The 25,123-nt window shown below is 38.8% G+C and overlaps 1 protein-coding gene and 2 long non-coding RNA genes across 3 annotated transcripts in view; 1 reads left to right on the top strand and 2 right to left on the bottom strand.

Moving 5' to 3' along the window:
• Positions 1–25,123, top strand: part of LOC126752723 (uncharacterized) — a 143,576-nt gene that overhangs the window by 82,394 nt on the left and 36,059 nt on the right. The window lies entirely within an intron of this gene.
• On the bottom strand, positions 40–12,928 carry LOC126752726 (uncharacterized). Its single transcript, XR_007666025.1, has 3 exons — positions 12,843–12,928; positions 8,800–9,379; positions 40–56 (listed from the first exon to the last, which is right to left on the bottom strand). It is a non-coding gene; the product is annotated as an uncharacterized LOC126752726 (long non-coding RNA).
• Positions 231–1,437, bottom strand: LOC126752657 (uncharacterized). The gene is made up of 2 exons (XM_050463615.1): positions 588–1,437; positions 231–406 (listed from the first exon to the last, which is right to left on the bottom strand). Exons 1-2 carry the CDS (start codon positions 1,317–1,319, stop codon positions 254–256), a joined length of 885 nt encoding a protein of 294 aa, XP_050319572.1. The 5' UTR covers positions 1,320–1,437; the 3' UTR covers positions 231–253.

Here is a 25,123-nt window from a genome sequence, read left to right on the forward strand (position 1 = left end):
AAAAGTTTTTGGTGGATCCAGGAAAATCCCAATTTATTAAAAAGGACGCGTAAAGACTGCAAATAAAGGTGAGGAAAGGCAGAGAGTAAATATTTCAGTATGATGTCAAAATGGTCGCGTTTCATGAAATATGTATCGGGTGATTTTTTAAGAGCTTGATAACTTTAAAAAAACGCATAAAATTTGCAAAATCTCATCGGTTCTTTATTTGAAACGTTAGATTGTCTATGACATTTACTTTTTGAAGATAATTTCATTTAAATGTTGACCGCGGCTGCGTCTTAGGTGGTCCATTCGGAAAGTCCAATTTTGGGCAACTTTTTCGAGCATTTCGGCCGGAATAGCCCGAATTTCTTCGGAAATGTTGTCTCCAAAGCTGGAATAGTTGCTGGCTTATTTCTGTAGACTTTAGACTTGACGTAGCCCCACAAAAAATAGTCTAAAGGCGTTAAATCGCATGATCTTGGTGGCCAACTTACGGGTCCATTTCTTGAGATGAATTGTTCTCCGAAGTTTTCCCTCAAAATGGCCATAGAATCGCGAGCTGTGTGGCATGTAGCGCCATCTTGTTGAAACCACATGTCAACCAAGTTCAGTTCTTCCATTTTTGGCAACAAAAAGTTTGTTAGCATCGAACGATAGCGATCGCCATTCACCGTAACGTTGCGTCCAACAGCATCTTTGAAAAAATACGGTCCAATGATTCCACCAGCGTACAAACCACACCAAACAGTGCATTTTTCGGGATGCATGGGCAGTTCTTGAACGGCTTCTGGTTGCTCTTCACCCCAAATGCGGCAATTTTGGTTATTTACGTAGCCATTCAACCAGAAATGAGCCTCATCGCTGAACAAAATTTGTCGATAAAAAAGCGGATTTTCTGCCAACTTTTCTAGGGCCCATTCACTGAAAATTCGACGTTGTGGCAGATCGTTCGGCTTCAGTTCTTGCACGAGCTGTATTTTATACAGTTTTACACCAAGATCTTTGCGTACAATCTTCCATGTGGACGAATAACACAAACCCAATTGCTGCGAACGGCGACGAATCGACATTTCACGGTCTTCAGCCACACTCTCAGAAACAGACGCAATATTCTCTTCTGTACGCACTGTACGCATTCGTGTGGTTGGTTTAATGTCCAATAAAGTAAACTGAGTGCGAAACTTGGTCACAATCGCATTAATTGTTTGCTCACTTGGTCGATTATGTAGACCATAAATCGGACGTAAAGCGCGAAACACATTTCGAACCGAACACTGATTTTGGTAATAAAATTCAATGATTTGCAAGCGTTGCTCGTTAGTAAGTCTATTCATGATGAAATGTCAAAGCATACTGAGCATCTTTCTCTTTGACACCATGTCTGAAATCCCACGTGATCTGTCAAATACTAATGCATGAAAATCCTAACCTCAAAAAAATCACCCGATATAAGGAGTTGTGAATAGCGTACCGCCATTTTAGATTAGCTAAAAAATTAAACACACAAATAAAGACACATACATAATTACACTCCAAACACACATACATACATATGTAAATATATCTAAAAGCGTGATTGCGACAAAAGGTAAAGGCTGTACATATGAAGAAAGATTCATCTGAGCTAAAGGTACACGACAGGTCTCTCCTCTAATTCATTCAAGCGACCAGTAAAGCTTCCTAATGCAAAATGTATTTAATACCTGTTATAATCCTTCATGTCTTTATTAATGCCTTAAAAGCAAAATAATATAAAGTTTGTAAAACCAAAGGTGTCACATGTGTGTTGGGATTACAAAGCACAATTATGTTCTTCTGTCATTATTTCGGTGATTTGTGGCACTCATATTGAAGGTATGTTACCGCAGAAGATTTGAAATAAAATTCGTGCATAAGTCCAAAATATGATCATCTTTTGAGTTCATTAGAAATTTCCACTAAACTCAACAAGTTTGAATTATCATACTCCAAAAATAATTGAAAGACCTAAATCGAACATTTTGAAACTATTAATTTATTATTATAAGCAGCGGCTGAGAATCCTTTGGAAAGTACAAAACACGACATACATTTTAGACAGCCCCACCTACCGTAATCTTATAGTCAAAATATTCATAAACAATTAAAAACGTTACCCTCATAAAAATGTTTTTATCTTGATTTTGATCGGTCAGCTAATATAGCAGCAATGTGCTATAATGTTCCGATCATTGCAGTTTCTTCGGAGACTGCAGGGATGCATTATCATCGGTGCCAAATTTCGTGAAGATATTTTAATACAAGCCTGAGTTCTATTCGTTAGTTTATATGAAAGCTATATGCCATATTGATTTGATCATACAAATTTTTTCATAGATTGCAGTATTGGCTAAGGCAAATATAATTGAACAATAGTGGCATTTCCAACAACTTGGGACCTTGGTACGAAAAGAACGTGTGCAAAACTTCAAATCGTTTTCTCAAAGTCCAAGAACTAATTCCTTCTGCATACATATGTATATCCAGCCTAGCATACGGACATGGCTAAATCGACGCAACCCGTCACACTGGTCAATTAAATATATTTGGCGGCCGGCCTTATCTTTTGGATGTTAAGAACTTCATTTTTATTAGCGTAGACACTGATTATGCGTTATAGCTTATTTTACAACAGCGCGCCAGTCTTCCTATTTGTTATTTGGCGCCAATTGGAGATTCCAAGTGTAGCTCATTTTCACCCTGGTCTCAAAAACGGAGTGAAGGTTTTCTTGCTCCTGTGCTTCCCCCCGTGGAAACTGCGTCAAATAATCTCAGAGCTCGACTGTTTCATATATACGGACGATATGACCTAGCCAGCGTAGCCGCTCTTAATTCACTGAACTATTCAATGTCGTCGTCTATCTCCCACAGCTCATCGTTTCAACGACTGCGGTACTCGCCGTTATCAATGCGCTAAAAACCATGAATATTCCCCAAAATCTTTCTCTCGAAAACATGTAACGCCAGCTCATCATATGATGTCATTGTTCATCCCTCTGCAACATATAGCTGGACGAAGGTGATAAGTAACTTGCAGAGTTTGATCTTTTACTTCTCAATTGCTCACTCAGTACGAAGTAGCACCTGTTGGAAAAACTTACTCAGTAAGTATTATGACTAACAGGGACGTGCGAGCCCAATCGCGAGTACGATTCACTGCCATTCAGCAGGTTGGAGAAGTGTTCCCTTCATAATTTCAGTATGCTCTTGGCATCAGTCACTAGATCACCTCTCGGAATTCTACAAGAGCATGTTCGGGTCTTGAAAAATTGTGTTAGTCGCCGAATCTTTTCGTAGAATTTTCAAGCATTACCTTTCGGCCAGCTTCTCAAGCTCTTCGTACTCAAGCATTTCAACCTTTTTTGGTCTGAATAGTTGGAAAAAAATGCTTTTTCTTCTCTTTACTGCGCAGAGGGCGGGAACTGCGTCGAATACTATCAGAGCTGGAGTGTTTTCGCCCATTCGGACAACATGTCCTAGCCAGCGTAGCCGCTGTCTTTTAATTCGCTGAACTATGTCAATGTCCTCATATATGTATCCCATACAGCTCATCGTTCCATCGAATGCGATATTCGCCGTGGCCAACGCGCAAAGGACCATAAATCTTTCACAGAACTTTTCTCTCAAAAACTCGCAACGTCGACTCATCAGTTGATGTCATCGTCCAAGCCTCTGCACCATATAGTAGGACGGGAATTATGAGTGACTTATAGAGTTTGGTTTTTGTTCGTCGAGAGAGGACTTTGCTTCTCAATTGCCTACTCAGTCCGAAGAAGCACCTGTTGGAAAAAGTTATCCTGCGTTGGATTTCCAGGCTGACATTGTTGGTGGTGTTTACGCTGGTTCCAAATAGACGAAATTATCTACGATTTCAAAGTTATAACTGTCAACAGTGACGTCAGAGCCAAGTCGCGAGTGCAACGACTGTTTGTTTGATGACAGGAGATATTTCGTCTTGACCTCGTTCACTGCCAGACCCATTTTCTTTGCTTCCTTGTCCAATCTGGAGAACGCAGAACTAATGGCGCGGGTGTTGAGGCCGATGACACCAATACCTGTTTGATTAAGTTCTGCAGCTCGAATTATTATCTGCAGCAGCCGGTTGAAGAAGTCGGCTTGTCTGAATCCTTGTTTGGTATCGAACGGCTCGGAGAGGCCTTTCCCGATTCTGACGGAGCTTTTGGTGTTGCTCAACAATAGCTCCTTTTCGTGCTGTCGAAAGCATCTTTGAAATCGACGAAGAGATGGTGTGTGTCGATTCTCCTTTCACGGGTCTTTTCCCAGATTTGGCGCATGGTGAATATCTGGTCGGTTGTTGGTTTGCCGGGTCGAAAGCCACACTGATAACGTCCAATCAGTTTGTTGATGGTGAGCTTTAATCTTTCACACAATACGCTCGATAGAACCTTATATGCGATTTTGAGGAGGCTTATCCTACGGTAGTTGGCGCAGATTGTGGGGTTTCCCTTTTTGTTCATTGAGCAAAGCACACTTAAATTCCAAACGTTGGGCATGCTTTCGTCCGACCCTATTTTACGAAGAAGCTGATGCATGCTCCTTACCAGTTCTTCGCCGCCGTGTTTGAATAGCTCGGCTGGCAATCCGTCGGCCCCTGCCTCTTTGTTGTTCTTCAGGCGGGCAATTGCTATTCGAACTTCTTCATGGTCGGGTAATGGAACGTCTGCTCCATAGTCACCGATTGGGGAATCGGGTTCGCCTTCTCCTGGCGTTGTGCGTTCACTGCCATTCAGCAGGCTGGAGACTTGTTCCCTCCATAATTTAAGTATACTCTGGGCATCAGTGACTAGATCACCTTTGGGGGTTCTACAAGAGTATGCTCCGGTCTTGAAACCTTCTGTAAGCCGCCGCATTTTTCGTAGAATTTTCGAGCATTACCCCTGTCGGCCAGCTTATCAAGCTCTTCGTACTCACGCATTTCGGCCTCTTTCTTTTTCTGTCTACAAATGCGTCTCGCTTCCCTTTTCAACTCTCGGTATCTATTCCATTCCGCACGTGTTGTGGTCGATCGTAACGTTGCGAGGTAGGCAGCCTGTTTTCTATCCGCTGCGACACGGCACTTCTCTCTGTTCTTTTGCACTTTCTGAAAACCAATGGTTTCGGTTGCAGCTGTACGTAAGGAATTTGAAATGCCGTCCCACAGTTCTCTTATACCGAGTTGTTGACGAGTGCTCTCAGAGAGCAGGAGTCGAGTAGCAAATCGTTCGGCTGTCTGTTGTGATTGCAGCTTCTCGACGTCGAACCTTCCTTGTGTTTGTTGACGTGCGTTTTTTGCTGCACAGAGGCGGGTGCGGATCTTGGCTGCAACAAAATAGTGGTCCGAGTCGATGTTAGGACCTCGGAGCGCACACACATCTAAAACACTGGAGACGAAGCCAGGTTCTGCTCCAGCCAGGTCCTTGATGTATCTTCTTGTGCTGGAGGTCTTCCTCTTCCTCTGCTTCCCCCGGCGTCGGTACTGCGTCGAATGCTTTCAGAGCTGAAGTGTTTTCGTCCATTCGGACAACATGAACTAGCCAGCGTAGCCGCTGTCTTTTAATTCTCTGGACATAGACACGTCGTCATATACCTCATACAGGTCATCGTTCCATCGAATGCGATATTCGCCGGGGCCAATGCGCAAAGGACCATAAATCTTTCGCAGAATTTTTCTCTCGAAAACTCGTAACGTCGACTCATCGGTTGCCGTCATCGCCCAAGCCTCTGCACCATAGAGCAGGACGGGAATTATGAGCGACTTATAGAGTTGGGCTTTTGTTCGTCGAGAGAGGACTTTATTTTTCAATTGCCTACTCAGTCCGAAGTAGCAAAGAAAAAGACAATCTAGTACTACAGATAACCATATTTCGGGCCCCGGCAAAGTCAATCAGCCTCAACCCATTTGGGGATGTTTCGTCGTGGAGGCTGAATTTACCGACCGTAGTGCCAAATATACCTTTTTTGCCCACCCTGGCGTTAAAGCCGCCAAGCACGATTTTGACAGTACTGTCAAAGAATTTCGCTTTGATGCGGCGACGGAATGTCTCTCTCCCACCACGAATCCCACCCCAAGCTTGCGGTCCTTTATATGGCCACCGTAGTAAATGTCACAAGGACCTACTCGTCTCAGTCCTTGTCCCGTCCATTGCATTTCTTGGACGGCGGTGATGTCAGCCTTTATTTTCGGGAGGACATCAACCAGCTGGGCCTTCCCAAATAAGGGACCGGACATTCCAGGTGCATGCCCTCAATTTGTAATCCTTATTTCGTTTGCCATGATCGTCATCAGAAGGGGGTCTCTTATACGAGGCTGGTTGTTGCTTTTCATTGGTATAATCTTTTACGTGGCGGGTCCTGAACCCTGCGTACAACCCTATGTAGGGGATGTTTTCGCCTTCTCACTTTAGCTCGCCTTCAAACGGATATTCTTAGGCTAACCAGAGGATACTTGGTCAAAGACCGGAAGTCGTGAGCTGCTTAAGTCATATGTAAACGAATCGTTTCTGGCCATTCCCAAGTGAATGGCGATCAGAGAGCTTTTCTCACTTGCTTGAATTTCTACACATTACTCCATCCTCCATTTATTATTGCAGCCCACACAACAATAATCTACTCACTTCTTCTCTGTGATTACCTGCCAAAGAAGGTCACTGTGTGTGAAAACAAAAAATATCAGCAAAGCTGAAGAAGAGCTTTGAAGCAGCTGCGAAAACTCCTGTAAATCTTCTCCGAGCTCATTTGCATATATCACCTGTGTAATGTTTCAAACAGTATGTTGTCAACAATTCAATTACCAACATGACAATCCCGTTCTGCGTTTGCATGTGGCCAAGAAGAAGATAAGTCAAGCATTGTAATGCGAAGTTGGCGAAAATTTTTTTGAAAATCTGCTCTTTGGCATAAAAAATAATAAATAGTAATATGATCATGCTACCACGTGACAATTACCTGTAATAATTCACGACATTTTAAATTATATGTAACCAGTACTATTAGGGTGCACCACAAAGAACGCACTTGGACTGCTATGTAAGAAGCAATTCTTAACATATGTATACGTGTGGTTTTCAATGGGGCAATACTTTTTTCAGAGTTGGTCTTATTGACAGCTGTAACTTCATTTAAGTTTACTTACTTCGGAATATATGATTGCACTTTCGGTGAATGGGCCCAAAACAAGCTAATCAGCGATTTCGATTTTCATAAGTAAATTTTGTTCAGCGAGAAAGCTCACTTTTAGTTAAATGAGTATGTTAATAAATAAAATTGTTGTATTTTGAGTGATAGCAATCCACAGCCATTGTTGAGACACAGTTACATTATCAGAAAATCACAGTTCGTTTTGACTGCTCTACGGGCATGAAGCCGACAATAATGTTACAGTAATGAAAAACGCTATAAGGTCATGATTAATGACTGCTTTGAGAAAAATTTAATGATGTACATATATGTATGGACGAGCTTTAGTTCCAAACAGACCGGGCTACATATCATACTGCCAATGAAATAATTAATTTATTAACAGAAACTTTTAAGAAATGCCTTAGTTATATCATGCCATGATAATCATAAATGACATCGTGCGATTTAATATCACCTGTTAATTGCTCGTCTACGCAGATAAGTTCGATACCATTGATGGTCAGATATTGAGCCATTTTTTTAAAGATAATTAGAAATCGTTATATTAAATTATTTTATTTTTACTTGAAAATCACATGTCTAAAAAAATTGTTTAGTTAAAGCAGAAGAATCTTAAATGTAGACCTCTTTCTTTATCGTGGATGGGAAGTAGGCGTGGTTGTAGTCTGATTTCGCCCATTTTCTCACTCTGATAGAAATAAAAGACCACCAAGTAATAAGTTTAATCGAATTCGGTCGGTCGGGTGTTGAGATATGTGATTTCAACAAAAAATGGGCGGTGCCATATTCATGTTCTAATTTTCACTCATACCATCTCGCAGGTAAAATTCAATGTCTGGCGTATTTAGTTATAGATTTAATTTTTGGGCTACATTAAATTTATTAGAGGCCGGGGCCACGATTTAAATTAGCTACTGTGGCGGAAAGCTATAAAGATGATTTAAAAGAATTATTAATTTTAGAAATTTTCGAAGCGTTTTTGTCAATTTTTCGAAGAAGGCAGAACCTAAAATCCAGATATTATACTAAGTTAGTTTACATTTCTTCTTGTGTGGAAGTAAGCTAATAACTTCAATAAGAATAGTCCAAGGAGAACATGGTTAAGAGGGCGTAGTCGAAATGTCCCGAGCCGTATTTGATTAACATAAGTAAAATAGTTTATTAAAGCTGTTACAACATTTGCAACTAACTTCCTAATACAAATTTATATTCGATAAAATTTAATTTTCTGTTGATCCAAAATAAATTACCATAACTACAGATAGCGGAATAGGAAAATCCATATATTGCATATACGATGATTTTTACTGGAGCATGGCAAGCAAAATCAGAATCGTGGATGTAAAACTGCAGAAGTCAGGTGTAAAACGGTATATGGCAAATATATAAAGTTCATAGTGGCACCCGATAGAAGATACTGTAGGTACATGTTTTTAATACTCACTGGTCATAGTCAGGTCGTTAGACAGATGAAACTGTGTTCATACTGAAATTCATTGCAATGACGTAACCTTATAAATTACATAAATTTTACTCAAACAAACAGATATTTACATGCAGACATTCCCAGGACAATACGCGTATATATAAAATTTTATATTCTTCCACATAATTATGTTATATTTAAATGTATATATTTAATCCTTTGCTACTTACATATTTACGAAACCATTTATTTTGTATATTTGCATACAGTCCAATTAATGTATGTACACATATATTGTATAATTAAATATGCGCTGATGTCGTCTTAAGTATATTCTATACTGTAATATAATTAGTTAAATTTTTCACTTCGTCTCCTTAGAAATTTTACAACTATGCGTTTATTAGCATGCATTCTTCTCTAACATCTTTAACTTTTGTTGAAACATATATATTGACACATTCAAATTGACTTAATAATATCACTCCTGAGCAAACGCTTTCTTACGTGAAGCATCGCCTTTATTTCGCACATTTCTCGCTTTTGCCTTCAAATCACGTACCACACATTATTCGCAGATTATTGCCGTTAATTGAAGATCTGATTTAAGTAATCACTTGCCAAAATGGCTTTAAGTAATTGAGATTTATATGTTTCGGAATTTAATACGTTTTTTCAATTATTATATGCGCTGTTTTCTAGACCACAAAAATTTTATATTCAATATATTTTGGAACTTCTTTTGATTCTATGCATATTTGGTAAAATACACTGTTTGTCACGTTTGTTATAAGGACGCAGATTAATAAACTAGTGGTTTTTTCATTATATTATATATTTTCAAAATTTTATTTAATTATAATATACAATTTAATAAAATGAATTTATTAATTCAGACTTTTTACGGATAAAACACCCGGACCTCTCTGTTTCCTGAAAATCGTGGTGACTTTCTCGACTTCTAGCCGGTGAAAACCTTTCGCTTAATGCAATGTAATTTGTTATAATCTTCTAAAACCTAGTACTGAATATTATGATTCCATTGCTATTGTTAATTTTATCTCTTTACATATATCAGTTACTATACAAGGCTAAGGTGAGAGTCCTGTACTTCATGTATTTATATTGATTTCAAAATTGGGATATTTATTCAAACTGTATAAAAAACTGGATGTTTCAGACGACAAGTGAGGCTACTATGGGCAAAAAATAGTAAGATTTTGTTCATAAATTTAAAATTCTCAATTTATTCTTCAAACTTTCTGTCGTCTCCCTGAAAGTAGTCCCCCTTGGCCCAACACATCTTTGCCAACGTTTTTTCCAGTCCGACGGTACAGTATCGTGATCCATAAACCAGTTGTCGACACATTATTCCGGATCTTTTATACGAATAGCTCAGCGTAAAAGATGTATTACAGTCAATAAGTATTCTTTGTTGACAATTTGGCTGGTGGGAAAAAATTCGGAGATCCCCACACCTCGATAATTGAAGAAATTCCATACATAACCTTGAATATTGACCTGCTTTGACATGATTTTTCCGGCTTAGACTCACTTTTGTGTCGATATTCGGCCGATTTATCGTCAGTAATAATATGTTCAATGACATCCTGGTAGTCGGACGGCCTTCAACATGGAAGTGGTGCGTCATTAACGCGTTCTTGACTTTTTGAATAATTTGTACTCAGCAAAAACACTTGCTTGCGACAATTGATTATTACCGAAGGCCTTTTCCAAGAAATTTCATTCCGCGCACAAAATTTATTGGAAATACTTTCTTCAGGGCAAGCGTAAGCTGAACTGTTTTTGAAGTCGGCAAGATTTCTCGAAAACTACTAAATGGTCTTTATGAAATTTTACAGAGATCTTTAAGATACAGTTCTTAAAGACTTCAACGAAGGATTTTTTTCAATTACAACTATTAAAAAACATGTCGCCAAATTTTACCTCACATTTTCATTTATTGAAAAAAATCCAATTTTCAGTTTCTTTTCCTTCGTCCACGTTCTAAGTTAAGGTTTTAACTAAAACACGTATTTTTCACTTTAGATTATCCTGTAAGGAGTTATCCTGCCAACGCGGGCGCATCTTTTTTTCCGACGGTCAGCCGGAAATGGCTGAGAATTTTTTTGCTAATAGTGTATGTTTCTAACAATAAAAAATTTGAGAAAAACATTTCATTTTTTATATGGGAAAAAAACGTGTTCCAAAAAGGCTTTTTTTTACCCGAAGAAATTCTTGTAACCCCTTTAGGACTCATATCTTTGAGATACTTCAATCAGAGTATAGATCCTAGTAAAGAATATTTTGAAAAACAAGAAAACGATGTTTAATATTTTTTTTTGTTTCCAAATATGAAAGGCAGGCTCGTAAGTCCGAAAATAGCAACCCGACATCATCTATAAGGTTTTTTGCACTTTTATAAACTTTTATATTCAAGCAATTCAGATTTCAACGCGCACTTGAAAGGAATGAACAAACAAACATTAAGTTTTATTTCATTTTAATCTTGCATGTTCTTCCGTATTTGAACTTCTTAACTGAATTAATTTGATATACTATAAAGCACACTATGTCACTACACTTTCTCCAGTTTTTGTAATTGATTTTTTAAAACATATGTCAATTCGACTTAATTGCTCCACATTTATAACATAAGTTTCATATTTCTCCCATGACATATTAATTGACATATTTTCACACTTTCCATATTGTTTAATTTATTTGTACATACAACGTCAATTTTTGAATCGGTTTAAATCATTCACTCAAGCGTTAAGTATTCGCAATTAAAACTGCAAAACAAATACCAATTGAATAACAACAAAAGCTAAAGCAGGCATACATACATACATGTGTATGTCAGTGATCACAGCATAACAATAATTAATAATATATTTGCACGCTCAGCAGGAAACGCAGACTCAAAGGCACTGCTGCTTTACTTTTCTATTAGTCACGTGACGTCGCTCGAACGCCATGCGGCTACCGGCAGACAATAATAACATTAAATGTACACAAGTAGGAGCGCACACGCTTTTAGTTTCTCTATTTATACATGTATTTGTGCTAGCTTGTTTGCCATATTTGTTTTTATCATTAATTATGCGTAACATGTGACTTCGCAGCCACGACCGACTGACCGAGTTATGACCGCGTTGCTGTCAACGTCAGCATCAACATTTGCCGCCAATTAACTTTGCGCGTATATCCGTATAGTAAATTCACAAATACACAAGCACAAGTATTAAGTAACACACTCACGTACAAGTACCTGCAATTAGCGGCTTACTTTTGGCCTGTTTACTATATACTTTTTTATATACTTGTCGTCGGAAGTCCTAAAACTTCGTTTCACCTCCGTTTCCGCACAGTAGTTACTCTACACAAACACTGCAATGGAAGCCGTTACTTAAGAACATGATTTAGAGAGCACTTAATTAACGGTAAATTATCAAAGGCTGCAGATTGTGGCTCACCGACAGCGATTTTGACAACACATTAAATGCGCGTGTGCTTTGCTTTTGTTATATTTGTTGTTTGATCAATTTGTTGTTGTTGTTGAAATTTCACTAACATTTGCTGTCAGTGGAAAATGTCACAGCAAATGCGAAAATGTCAGAAGCAATTAGCAACTCTTTAGCTCATCGGTGAGACGGCTGTCGACCTACTCCACCAAATTGACTGACAGCCAAGAGAGACAAAAATTTTACATATGAAACTTTTTTGTTATTAATTTCTTTTTATTCATTAAAAAAAATCGGTTTTAGGTGCAGCACTAACACTTACACCTTTTATAATTTTTTTTTTATCTTTTTATATATTTTTTATAAATACACTAACGTTGCACTTTCACGAACGGTAGTTTTTGTTATTATTTTCTTTTTTATTTCTCAAAAAAAAAAAAAAATTGCGGATTTCAGCACTAACACTTACACCTTGAATATTTTTGTTTATATTTTTATAAATATATTTACTAGCATTACACTTTCACCAACAGTACATTTTGTTATTAATTTTTAATAACTGTCACCATTTAATGAAAAAAATTCAAAAAATTGCACGCATTCACCAAAGAATCACACAAGTTTCGTTACTATAGCAATATGTATGTAAATTCCGTATATACAGACATATAATATATATATATAGACACACACAAATTCATGTATATATGTATATTTGCACATACAAATGTGCTTTCTCGCGCACTTCTGCAAGGTTTCTCTGACACTAACACTAAAGCACACCGAAATGCACTGTAGATACCTACACACACACTCCACTGTAGCAGTTGTTGTTGTTATCAAATATTTTCGTTATATTTCATTCCGGTGAGTGTACCAGTTGTGTTGACAGCGCGACGATGACTGTGTGATGCAGTGGTCCAGCGAGTTGGCACCAAGCTAAAGCCATGTGATGCATATAACAACAGTAACAAAAAGGTGCTCTTTCGAGAGTGACTATGGTGAATTTCTACTAAGATAGCTTTTGAGAGAAGACGCGAGAACACGCAAAGGATACACAGAGACACTACTCTTAATTGAGCTCAGTAAAATGTTGAGAACGAGCGCAATGGGGAGAGCAGAATTGAGCGACAAGGATGCTTCGTGAGCGGCTATGTAGACGTCTTTTATTTATACATTATACATTAGCAGGATGAGTGCAAAGGAAGTTTCGTGAGTGGCTATATACATATATGTATCGTATCTATATAAACGTTTATATACCTTACTCGTATATACTGCATATTTATTTATATAGTGGATAAGTTCGTCATGCTTTGGACGCAATTGTCATTATTGATAGTTAATAAAACCAATAAAAGGCTCTGAAGATTTTAACCTTTTCAGAACAGTCTGGGTTAACTAAAACCACTATAATTTCTGTTTTGAAATTAAAGTCAAAGCCCATTAAAACAGAAATGTATCCTATCTCAACTTTTTCTTTCTTAACGTGATTTTTTGGGAATGTGGTTCTAGCCATTCAAAAGTTAAGCTTAGTAAACAGACCTATTTCAAACATTTTGGTGTGAAATTAAACCATTTACTATCAAACTCGACATAGGACTTCATATAGATTCTAAGTTCGAGGGCCGAACTTTGGGAGATATTTTGCTGAATTATGTACTATATATACTCAAAATAATCGCGATTCTGGCTCTATTTTATTATAGAGACCCTTTTTTCCCGGAGGATGGGGTCATGTGTAGAAGTTCACGCAAGTGAGGAAAGTTCTCTGATCGCCATTCACTTGGGAGTGGCCAGAAACGATTCTTTTACATATGACCCAAGCAGCTCACAACTTCCGGTCTTTGACCAAGTATCCTCTGGGTAGCCTAAGAACATCCGTTCGAAGGTGAGCTAAAGTGAGAAGGCGAAACACCCCTGCAAAGGGTTGTGCGCTGGGTTTGGGACCCGCCACGTAAAAAGCTCACCCAATGAAAAACCAACAGCAGCCTCGGATGAGAGACCCCCCTTTTGATGACGACCATGGCAAACGAAAGCAGGACTACGAATTAAGGGCATGCACCTGGAATGTCCGGTCCCGTAATTGGGAAGGTGCCGCTGCCCAGCTGGTCGATGTCCTCGCAAAAATAAAGGCTGACATCACCGCCGTCCAAGAAATGCGATGGACGGGACAAGGACAGAGACGAGTAGGTCCTTGTGACATTTACTACAGTGGCCATATAAAGGAGCGCAAGTTTGGTGTGGGATTCGTGGTGGGAGAGAGACTCCGTCGCCGAGTACTATCATTCACTCCGGTGAATGAACGTCTAGCCACAATCCGCATCAAAGCGAGGTTCTTCAACATATCGCTGATCTGCGCCCACGCTCCGACGGATGAGAAGGACGATGTGACCAAAGATGCCTTTTATGAGTGCTTGGAACGCACTTATGAGAGATGCCCCCGCCACGATGTCAAAATCGTGCTTGGCGACTTCAACGCCAGGGTGGGCAAAGAAGGTATCTTTGGCACTATGGTCGGTAAATTCAGCCTCCACGAGGAAACATCCCCAAATGGGTTGAGGCTGATCGACTTCGCCGGGGCCCGAAATATGGTTATCTGTAGTACTAGATTCCAGCACAAAAAATTCATCAAGCTACCTGGCTGTCTCCGGATCGAAAAACTACCAACCAGATCGATCATGTTGTGATAGACGGAAGACACGTCTCCAGTGTTTTAGATGTGCGTGCGCTCCGAGGTCCTAACATCGACTCGGACCACTATCTTGTTGCAGCCAAGATTCGCACCCGCCTCTGTGCAGCAAAAAACGCACGCCAACAAACACAAGGAAGGTTCGACGTCGAAAAGCTGCAATCACAACAGACTGCCGAACGATTTTCTACTCGGCTTGCACTCCTGCTCTCTGAGAGCACTCATCAACAACTCGGTATAAGGGAACTGTGGGACGGCATTTCAAACTCCTTACGTACAGCTGCATCCGAAACCCTTGGTTTTCGGAAAGTGCAAAAGAACAACTGGTACGACGAGGAGTGCCGCGCCGCAGCGGAGAGAAAACAGGCTGCCTACCTCGCAACGTTACGATCGACCACAACACGTGCGGGATGGGATAGATACCGAGAATTGAAGAAGGAAGCGAGACGCATCTGCAGACAGAAAAAGAAAGAGGCCGAAATGCGTGAGTATGAAGAGCTTGATAAGCTGGCCGACAGGGGTAATGCTCGAAAATTCTACGAAAAAATGCGGCGGCTTACAGAAGGTTTCAAGACCGGAGCATACTCTTGTAGAACCCCCAAAGGTGATCTAGTCACTGATGCCCAGAGTATACTTAAATTATGGAGGGAACACTTCTCCAGCCTGCTGAATGGCAGTGAACGCACAACACCAGGAGAAGGAGAACCCGATTCCCCAATCGATGACGATGGAGCAGACGTACCATTACCCGACCATGAAGAAGTTCGAATAGCAATTGCCCGCCTGAAGAACAACAAAGCGGCAGGGGCCGACGGATTGCCGGCCGAGCTATTCAAACACGGCGGCGAAGAACTGATAAGGAGCATGCATCAGCTTCTTTGTAAAATATGGTCGGACGAAAGCATGCCCAACGATTGGAATTTAAGTGTGCTATGCCCAATCCATAAAAAAGGAGACCCCACAATCTGCGCCAACTACCGTGGGATTAGCCTCCTCAACATCGCATATAAGGTTCTATCGAGCGTATTTGTGTGAAAGATTAAAGCCCACCGTCAACAAACTGATTGGACCTTATCAGTGTGGCTTCAGACCTGGAAAATCAACAACCGACCAGATATTCACCATGCGCCAAATCTTGGAAAAGACCCGTGAAAGGAGAATCGACACACACCACCTCTTCGTCGATTTCAAAGCTGCTTTCGACAGCACGAAAAGGAGCTGCCTTTATGCCGCGATGTCTGAATTTGGTATCCCCGCAAAACTAATACGGCTGTGTAAACTGACGTTGAGCAACACCAAAAGCTCCGTCAGGATCGGGAAGGACCTCTCCGAGCCGTTCGATACCAAACGAGGTTTCAGACAAGGCGACTCCCTATCGTGCGACTTCTTCAACCTGCTTCTGGAGAAAATAGTACGAGCTGCAGAACTAAACAGAGAAGGTACCATCTTCTATAAGAGTGTACAGCTGCTGGCGTACGCCGACGATATTGATATCATCGGCCTCAACATCCGCGCCGTTAGTTCTGCTTTCTCCAGGCTGGACAAGGAAGCACAGAAAATGGGTCTGGTAGTGAACGAGGGCAAAACGAAATATCTCCTGTCATCAAACAAACAGTCGTCGCACTCGCGACTTGGCTCTCACGTCACTGTTGACAGTCATAACTTTGAAGTCGTAGATAATTTCGTCTATCTTGGAACCAGCGTAAACACCACCAACAATGTCAGCCTAGAAATCCAACGCAGGATAACTCTTGCCAACAGGTGCTACTTCGGACTGAGTAGGCAATTGAAAAGTAAAGTCCTCTCTCGACGAACAAAAGCCAAACTCTATAAGTCGCTCATAATTCCCGTCCTGCTATATGGTGCAGAGGCTTGGACGTTGTCAACAACTGATGAGTCGACGTTGCGAGTTTTCGAGAGAAAAGTTCTGCGAAAGATTTATGGTCCTTTGCACGTTGGCCACGGCGAATATCGCATTCGATGGAACGATGAGCTGTACGAGATGTACGACGACATTGACATAGTTCAGCGAATTAAAAGACAGCGGCTACGCTGGCTAGGTCATGTTGTCCGAATGGACGAAAACACTCCAGCTCTGAAAGTATTCGACGCTGTACCCGCCGGGGGAAGCAGAGGAAGAGGAAGACCTCCACTCCGTTGGAAGGACCAAGTGGAGAAGGACCTGGCTACGCTTGGAATATCCAATTGGCGCCACGTAGCGAAAAGGAGAAACGACTGGCGCGCTGTTGTTAGCTCGGCTATAATCGCGTAAGCGGTGTCTAAGCCAATTAAGAAGAAGAAGACCCTTTGAAAAATCGAAAGTCCACAAGTAAATTTCTATTCATTTAATAAGTAAGCTAAGGCATAATTTCCTACACTTTTTTGTAAAACTGTGTCTGCTAAGAAAATTGAAGATAATGTTCGTTTTCTGTAATAATTGCTTTTCTATTTTAATTAGTTCATTTATGATTATCCTTAACCAAATTTATCAAAACTTAGTAGTCAAATACAAGTAATGAGAGTACACCTTATGCTGTGTAACCTGAACTCATTCCATTCAAGTTTGAATTCATTAGCACAAATCTCTATTCATAACTCGACCCTCTCTTCAGCTTTTCGCTAGGTCTGACGGCCAATGAGCCTGAACAAAAATTTCATTTCTCAGCAAAATATAAAATAAAATATACAATTCTACCGAAAACAATTGTGGACAACGACCTTAAATATGTACATATACACACTTTAATATTCATATGTCTTGTACGTGCTAAAATGATACGACTGGCTTCAACAGATCAGCCAGCGGCAAGGCCGTCAAACCAAGTTCTTTGTTCAAAGTAAAATTCGTTTAGCTTCAAGTAAATATAACTATGTATGTGTTAGTGAGCTGGTGGCGTTTCGTAGATTAGAAAGTAGTTGAAAGTAAATATATATTGGTATGTATTATGTATTTTAATGTTATATACAGCAAACGTCATAGACTTACTACGAGCTTTACAGCTGCTACAGGAAGTCTTGAACCAGTAAGCACGTGCCAAGAACGGAGTAGTAGCATACTATCAGGCGGTGAAAGTGTGTCCCAGTTGCGCTTGACCTTGTGCTCGAATGAAGTTCTCAAAAGCCATTTATACGCAACTTAAATACGCTTTGCAAACTTTTGTTGACTGGTTAAATAATCATAACACCTGCCTGGCAGAGCACTTTACCTAGCACATCCATTTAACGGGGACTTCTTTTCGTTTTTATGTTCAAACTTAGCACGCCTGTTTGACTTTTAATGATGAACCATTTTGTGAGTTTTTTATGTGCGTGCTTGTTGCTGCTATAGTAGGTAGGGCCATTAGAAGAGTTTATAAATAATATTTATTAAAAGTCTTTAAAAGCGGCAGCGGTGTTAGCAGCAACAACAACAATAAGAACAAAATAATAAGAACACAACAACAGCTCTTGCTAAAATCAGTAAAAACAAGTACCCAAACGATATAAGCAAAACATAGAAGCCCACTTGAGGAAAATATCTTCACACACAAAACTATATACACTTTATGCCATATTCACATTTAATTTACGACTAAGCATTTTTGTAATTTAAACTTGCAACATCACACTCTGTAGAGTCTTTGTTGGTTGGCAGTTATATGTATATGTGTGTATGGTTTATGCTGTTTATTTGTATTTTTATACCCTGAACAGGGTATATTAAGTTTGTCACGAAGTTTGTAACACCCAGAAGGAATCGTAGGAGACCCTATAAAGTATATATATAAATGATCAGTATGTCGAGCTGAGTCGATTTAGCCATGTCCGTCTGTCTGTCCGTCTGTCTGTCTGTATATATACGAACTAGTCCCTCAGTTCTTAAGATATCGTTTTGAAATTTTGCAAACGGCATTTTCTTTTCAAGAAGCTGCTCATTTGTCGGAACGGCCGATATCGGACCACTATGACATATAGCTGCCATACAAACTGAATCGGAATCAAACGCTTGTATGGAAAACTTTCACATTTGACAAGATATATTCACGAAATTTGATATATATTATTTTCTAAAGCAACAATGTAATTTCCGAAGAAATTGTTCAGATCGGTTAACTATAGCATATAGCTGCCATACAAACTGAAAGATCGGAATCAAGTTCTTGTATGGACAACTTTCACATTTGACAAGATATATTCACGAAATTTGGTATATATTATTTTCTAAAGCAACAATGTAATCTCAGAAGAAATTGATCAGATGCGTTAACTATAACATATAGTTTCCATACAAACTGAACACATAGTTACTAACAGAAATGCACCTGTGAAGGGTATTTAGCTTCGGTGCAACCGAGGTAGGTAGGTAGGTAGGAGTGCAGCCCTATCGGGCTCAATTAGCACTTGATGTGCCATTTTGATACACTATTCGTAGAACCTTTGTATCTGCTATTACGTTTCACTTTCTCTCTCAAACCATTTTGAGGTTTCGATGAAACTACTTATGTCCGATATGTTTTTGGTGGAAATCCATTCAAGGTTTGGTGCTTGGTGGATTCCGAGTGTTTTGTGTCGGATCTGTGCTAGAGCTGGGCATTCGCAGAGAAAGTGGAAGATTGTTTCCTTGTTCCCTGTTACTCCGCAGCCACGGCAGATGTCGTTGTAGGGCAATCCCATTTTGGACGCATGTTCCCCAAATGGCCAGTGCCCTGTTGTAGTAGCTGTTATTCTGTAAATACTTTTTCTTGACTTATTTAATAAGTCATTGGTTCTTTTACTGTCATATGTTGGCCATAATTGTTTAGTTATGACGCATTTTTTAATGTTTTTCCACCTGTTGTTTGCAATTTGTTGGAATTGTCTATTGATCTCTCCTTTTATCGATCCTAGCGGGCTTGGTATTAGCTCCGCTTCGGATTCATTGAGGAAAGCTCCTGCCTTTGCCAACTCGTCTGCTTTTTCGTTACCGAAAATGTTCCTGTGGCCAGGAACCCAGATCAAGTTTAGTTGGAGCTTGTCTTTTATTGAGTTTAGTGCTCTCTTGCAGTTGTGAACTATACTGGAATTTGTCATGGGTGAAGACAACCGAAGTTAACGTTGTTTTTTTTACTCTATTATAAATACTTTTGTATTTTGCAGTTTTTATATTTTCATATGCATAGGATGGAAGGTAAACGAAAATTTATTTAGAAATTGTTGCACCTTGCTTCTTCACTTCCGGTTTATGCAAATCTTTACTCTTTATAATCATACTTTGATGCACTAAGCAACGCGTTCACATCTTAAACAAATAAAACAGTTAGACAAAATGCATAGATATTGGATATGAAGTCCAATGGACATTAATCTGTCAACTCTTTCCCTCCAAGAAACTGGTCTTTTATCATAACCGGCGATATCGAAACATTGCAGTTTTACGGAAATTTTTTTCTTTTAACGAAAAATCTTCTCGAAATTGGGCATACAATATTATCTCAGAAAAGACTGTGAGTAATTTTAGAGGCCAGATCATCATAGCGTATAGCTATTATACAAACTGGTGGATCGAAAGCAAGTTCTTATTATCTTCAAATTATCCCAGTAGTTGACGCAGCAAAATTTATACTGCCTCAATCGATAAATAAAAACCTAAATTTTTGTATAAAATAAACTTAAAGCAAACAAAAGGTTTCCGTTATTAACAAAAAATTGCTCGGTATGGATGAAGTTTTATTATTATTTTCGATTAATTACATACTTGTATGATGTTGCTTACTCACAAAACAGAGTTTTCCTGAAAATCTATTTATAAGGTTTCAATGTGATATTGACAGAAACACACAGCTATGCCACAGCTTGTTAATCAATTTAAAGCTCTATGATAAACTATATTTTCTGTTTTGTTTTGTGGTGGGTTAATAAAATAAGACGACGGTTTGCCGACGGCCAAACACGCGACGTGTAATTGTCATGCACGAAATAGGGTCCAGGTTGATTCCGCAAATTACCAATGACTGGCTTTTCGAAATATATTTATGGAAATGGTAATGTATAATTCCTCAATTGCTATCGATATGTCGACACAATAATCTATTGCCCAATAGGTATTAGATTGCAGCTCATTCCAGGGTCATAGGAGCACTGCGTTCGCGGAATCGCTTAATTTCATTATGTCGTGGGCACTAATGTTGTGCTTGATGTGCACGTAATCGTTCGTACTTCATTACCACTAACCAGAGAAAGAAATTCTGATATAGAAATACGACATTTTTTTGATCTATCTATGGTCTTCAGTGTGACTAGCACGTGAAGTAGGTCTTCACACATTTGAGTGAATACGACGACCTATAGTAGGTCAAATTCTCCTCGGCATCGTAAGTTGTAATTAATCGAAGTGAGAAAAGTTTTCACGCATTTAGTAGTAAAGTGTCACTACCACAAAATATCAACACAAAAAAGAGCACAAAACTGGAAATATCATTATCACAAAGCATCCGATGGTTATCAAATTAATAATATTATAGTTGCATTCAGAAATTTAATTAGCGATAAAACGATTTTTAAATCTACCTAACTGAAACTATTCTTTCAATTTGACTTCTGAACGACAGACAAAATGAAGTTAGCTAGCTCAGATGAAACTAAATGTTAATCAGAAGGGACCAAGTTCTGGTCGTTTTTGATCAATGCATGGTTCGAATTGATCATTTGTTGTCTATAGCAATTAACTTTAATAGCTTAACTAGGTTTTAGAAGCTCATGATATAAAATTCCCTTTTAATCCCACCAGAAACAGAGCATTGCCTTCTTACAGAATCGATCTGTTTTTGCAGTCGATATTGATGGTTATTCCAAAGTAACCCATGAGTTACTCCGTTTAGATACTTAAAATAAGCAAATTCAACGCCAGTGATTGTTCGATGCAAAACTGTTTTTTACGTGTCTTTGAAGCAAAATTTGCTTTTTCGGTTTTCCATTTGTATTTCATTCAATTAATTTTCCACACTTTTCGATCTTTCCCAAAACTTTCAAACGGTCTGAAATTGTTTGTTGTGCAACATTACATGGCTGCTATTTGCCTTTGACTCAATCATATTCATACAATATTTCTTACAGTTCAGCATCTTCAAAGTTTTTGCTGTTCCTCCACGTTCTTCATTTCTCACATCAAAATCATTATCTCTGAACCGTTGAAACCATCTTTTACATGTTGCTTCTGATAGAGAATGATTATCATATGCCTCGACAATCATTCGATGCGACCCTGCAGCATGTAAACAAAGAAATAAAGGAGATTCTGCACAATCACGCGGACATCCGAGCAAGTTTATATCCACATGTCGAATCCCATTACCATAGCGAGTCAATTCGTTAACGCTAATAAAAGTTTGAAAGCAATTGAAGTTATTAAATGAATTAAATAATACTATGGATTAAGCTATTTTTATACTCTTGCATTCGGTTGCGACATAGCATAATACTTTTTTTCACCTAACAGTTTTACGTATCATCTAAAATATATATATAGTACATATATATAAATGATCAGGATGACGAGTTTAAATCCGAGTGACTGTCTGTCTGCACAGGAGATCGCAGTAGCCGGGGGCAGTTTTTTGAACTTTATTTAAAAAAAAACAAAAAATATTTTTATGATCCATTTTTTTATGGTGTTTTTATTGATATCTTAAGAATACAGAAAAAAACTTTTACAAAAAAATATTAAAAATTAAAATAATTAGAAGGGGGGAGAGACAGGTGTAAAAAAACATGGCGCATCCTGGTGTCAATGATCCTGACTCTCCTGGTGGTCTGAAAAAAAAATCAAAAGAAATTCTTAATCAGTAAGGATGCTGTTATAGTCCCTACCTCAGGGAACACGAAAAAAAAAATTTTGAAAAATGGCGACTGCCTGAAAATAAAAATCATTTTTTACGTTTTTTTTTAAATTCCTGAATTTTTTTAAAATATTAAAAACAAAAATTTTGACACGATGCTGGTAGGAACGATAAAGGATTATATAAAGAAGGTTCACACAAAATGTATAAGTATAAAATGTAAGTTGTATAGAACTTGAGATAATGCCGGTACCGTGTGGAAAAAAGTAGTTTCGAGAAAAACGCGTTTAAAAAATCCGATACGGCCGAACCGTGTTTTAATTTTTAAAAATCCTTTGGAGGATATGTTCTTAAGGGTGTAAACTTTAAATATATGAAAAAAAAATCGAATTTTTCAAAATTCTAAAGTAGAACACCCTCTTAATCTACATATCTCCTAAGTCACTAAATATAGAACAACTAAATTCGCCTAGCATAAATACTAGTTAACTCCTACTGATAGTGGCCTTTTGAAGGCTTTTCTAATGAAATTTATTATATTATACCATTTTGTTATATGTGTATGGTACATATGTTAACTTATCAGTGTATGCGCTGGTCAAGGCTTATATTCCCAAGTGGTTTATGGCAAATAAATACTGCGAACTGTTATGTAACTTCTCAATAGTAAATGTGCAATTAATAATTTCTTGAACCTATTGGACAATCTCATACCGGCTTAAATATGTTTCAAACCCTCAAAAAACGGCCGACACGAATTTGTGAGATTAAAAACTAACTTAATGAGATCAGATTAGTTGTATCTTTTGGTTGTACCGCGAACCTAAGTCGAAGTTGACTTACGAAATTTAGAATCCTCAGAAAAATTTTCCGAGAGTTTTATCGAAGAGACCTAAATTCCGTAATTTAGTTGTTTAAAGAACACTTGACTGTCTGGCGACAAAAAGCGAAAAAAAAGAACGACTGGCGCGTATTGGTTATTGTAAACTCAGTTATACCCGCAAAAGCGGTGTCTACGACAATAAAGAAGAGAAAGAAGAACACTTAGCTGAAAGCTTAAATATCCCAGAACAGAATTGTCGGAGTCCTCTCTGAGGTTACACCATATAACAACTCTAGTTCAGTAATTAGAATTGATGCATTGACAGACTCTGAAAGAAATCTAAATCCATTTTCTGCCGTCCAAACCAAAATTACCTCATATATTTATAAAACTGGTATAAAAAGAAAGACAAGAAAAAAAAGGTTGAAAAGAACAGAGAAGGGCAAAAAGTCGTTGCATTGGACTCCGTCCAAGGCAAAATAAGTCTAAATATATGCAGATATACTTAACATACATATGTATGTATGCTGCACGGTTGGTTGGTTAACTTCTTCGTTGCTTGCTTAGTTGCGTCCGCCAAAGAAGTCATCAGCAGGGGCATAAAGCCACTAAACGAAATGAACAAATGTGAATCAGAACTAGAATGTCTGTGGCCATGTGTGTGTTTGTGAGCATCAGACTTGAGGACGCCAATTTAGCGACAGGAAAGAAGCCGTTTGGTGCTGTGCTGTTAGAAAGAGTAACATTAACAAGTAAGGAAGGCTAAGTTCGGGTGTCACGGAACATTTTATACTCTCGCATGATAAAGTGATAATCGAGATTTCATTATCCGTCATTTACATATTTTTCAAATACCGTATTTGTGTAAAGTTTTCTTCCGCTATCATCATTGGTTCCTAATGTATATATTATACAGAAAAGGCATCAGATGGAATTCGAAATAGCGTTATATTGGAAGAAGGCGTGGTTGTGAACCGATTTCACCCATATTTCGTACGTGTCATCAGGGTGTTAAGAAACTATTATATACCGAATTTCATTGAAATCGGTGTAGTAGTTCCTGAGATATGGTTTTTGGTCCATAAGTGGACGAGGCCACGCCCATTTTCCATTTTTAAAAAAGGCCTGGGTGCAGCTTTCTTCTGCCACTTCTTCCGTAAAATTTAGTGTTTCTGACGTTTTTGTTAGTCGGTTAACGCACTTTTAGTGATTTTGAACATAACCTTTGTATGGGAGGTGGGCGTGGTTATTATCCGATTTCTTCCATTTTTGAACTGTACATGGAAATGCCTGAAGGAAACGACTCTGTAGAGTTTGGTTGACATAGCTATAGTAGTTTCCGAGATATGTACAAAAAACTTAATAGGGGGCGGGGCCACGCCCACTTTTTCAAAAAAATTGCGTCCAAATATGCCCCTCCCTAATGCTATCCTTTGTGCCAAATTTCACTTTCATATCTTTATTTATGGCTTAGATATGACACTTTATAAGTTTTCGGTTTTCGCCATTTTGTGGGCGTGGCAGTACGCCGATTTTGCCGATCTTCGAACTTAACCTTCTTATGGAGCCAAGGAATAAGTGTACCAAGTTTCATCATGATATCTCAATTTTTACTCAAGTTACAGCTTGCACGGACGGACGGACAGACGGACGGACAGACGGACGGACAGGACGGACGGACAGACAGACATCCGGATTTCGACTCTACTCGTCACCCTGATCACTTTGGTATATATAACCCTATATCTGACTCTTTTAGTTTTAGGACTTACAAACAAC

Source organism: Bactrocera neohumeralis, chromosome 3, assembly GCF_024586455.1.
Source record: "Bactrocera neohumeralis isolate Rockhampton chromosome 3, APGP_CSIRO_Bneo_wtdbg2-racon-allhic-juicebox.fasta_v2, whole genome shotgun sequence".
NCBI classification, from domain to species: Eukaryota; Metazoa; Arthropoda; class Insecta; order Diptera; family Tephritidae; genus Bactrocera; species Bactrocera neohumeralis.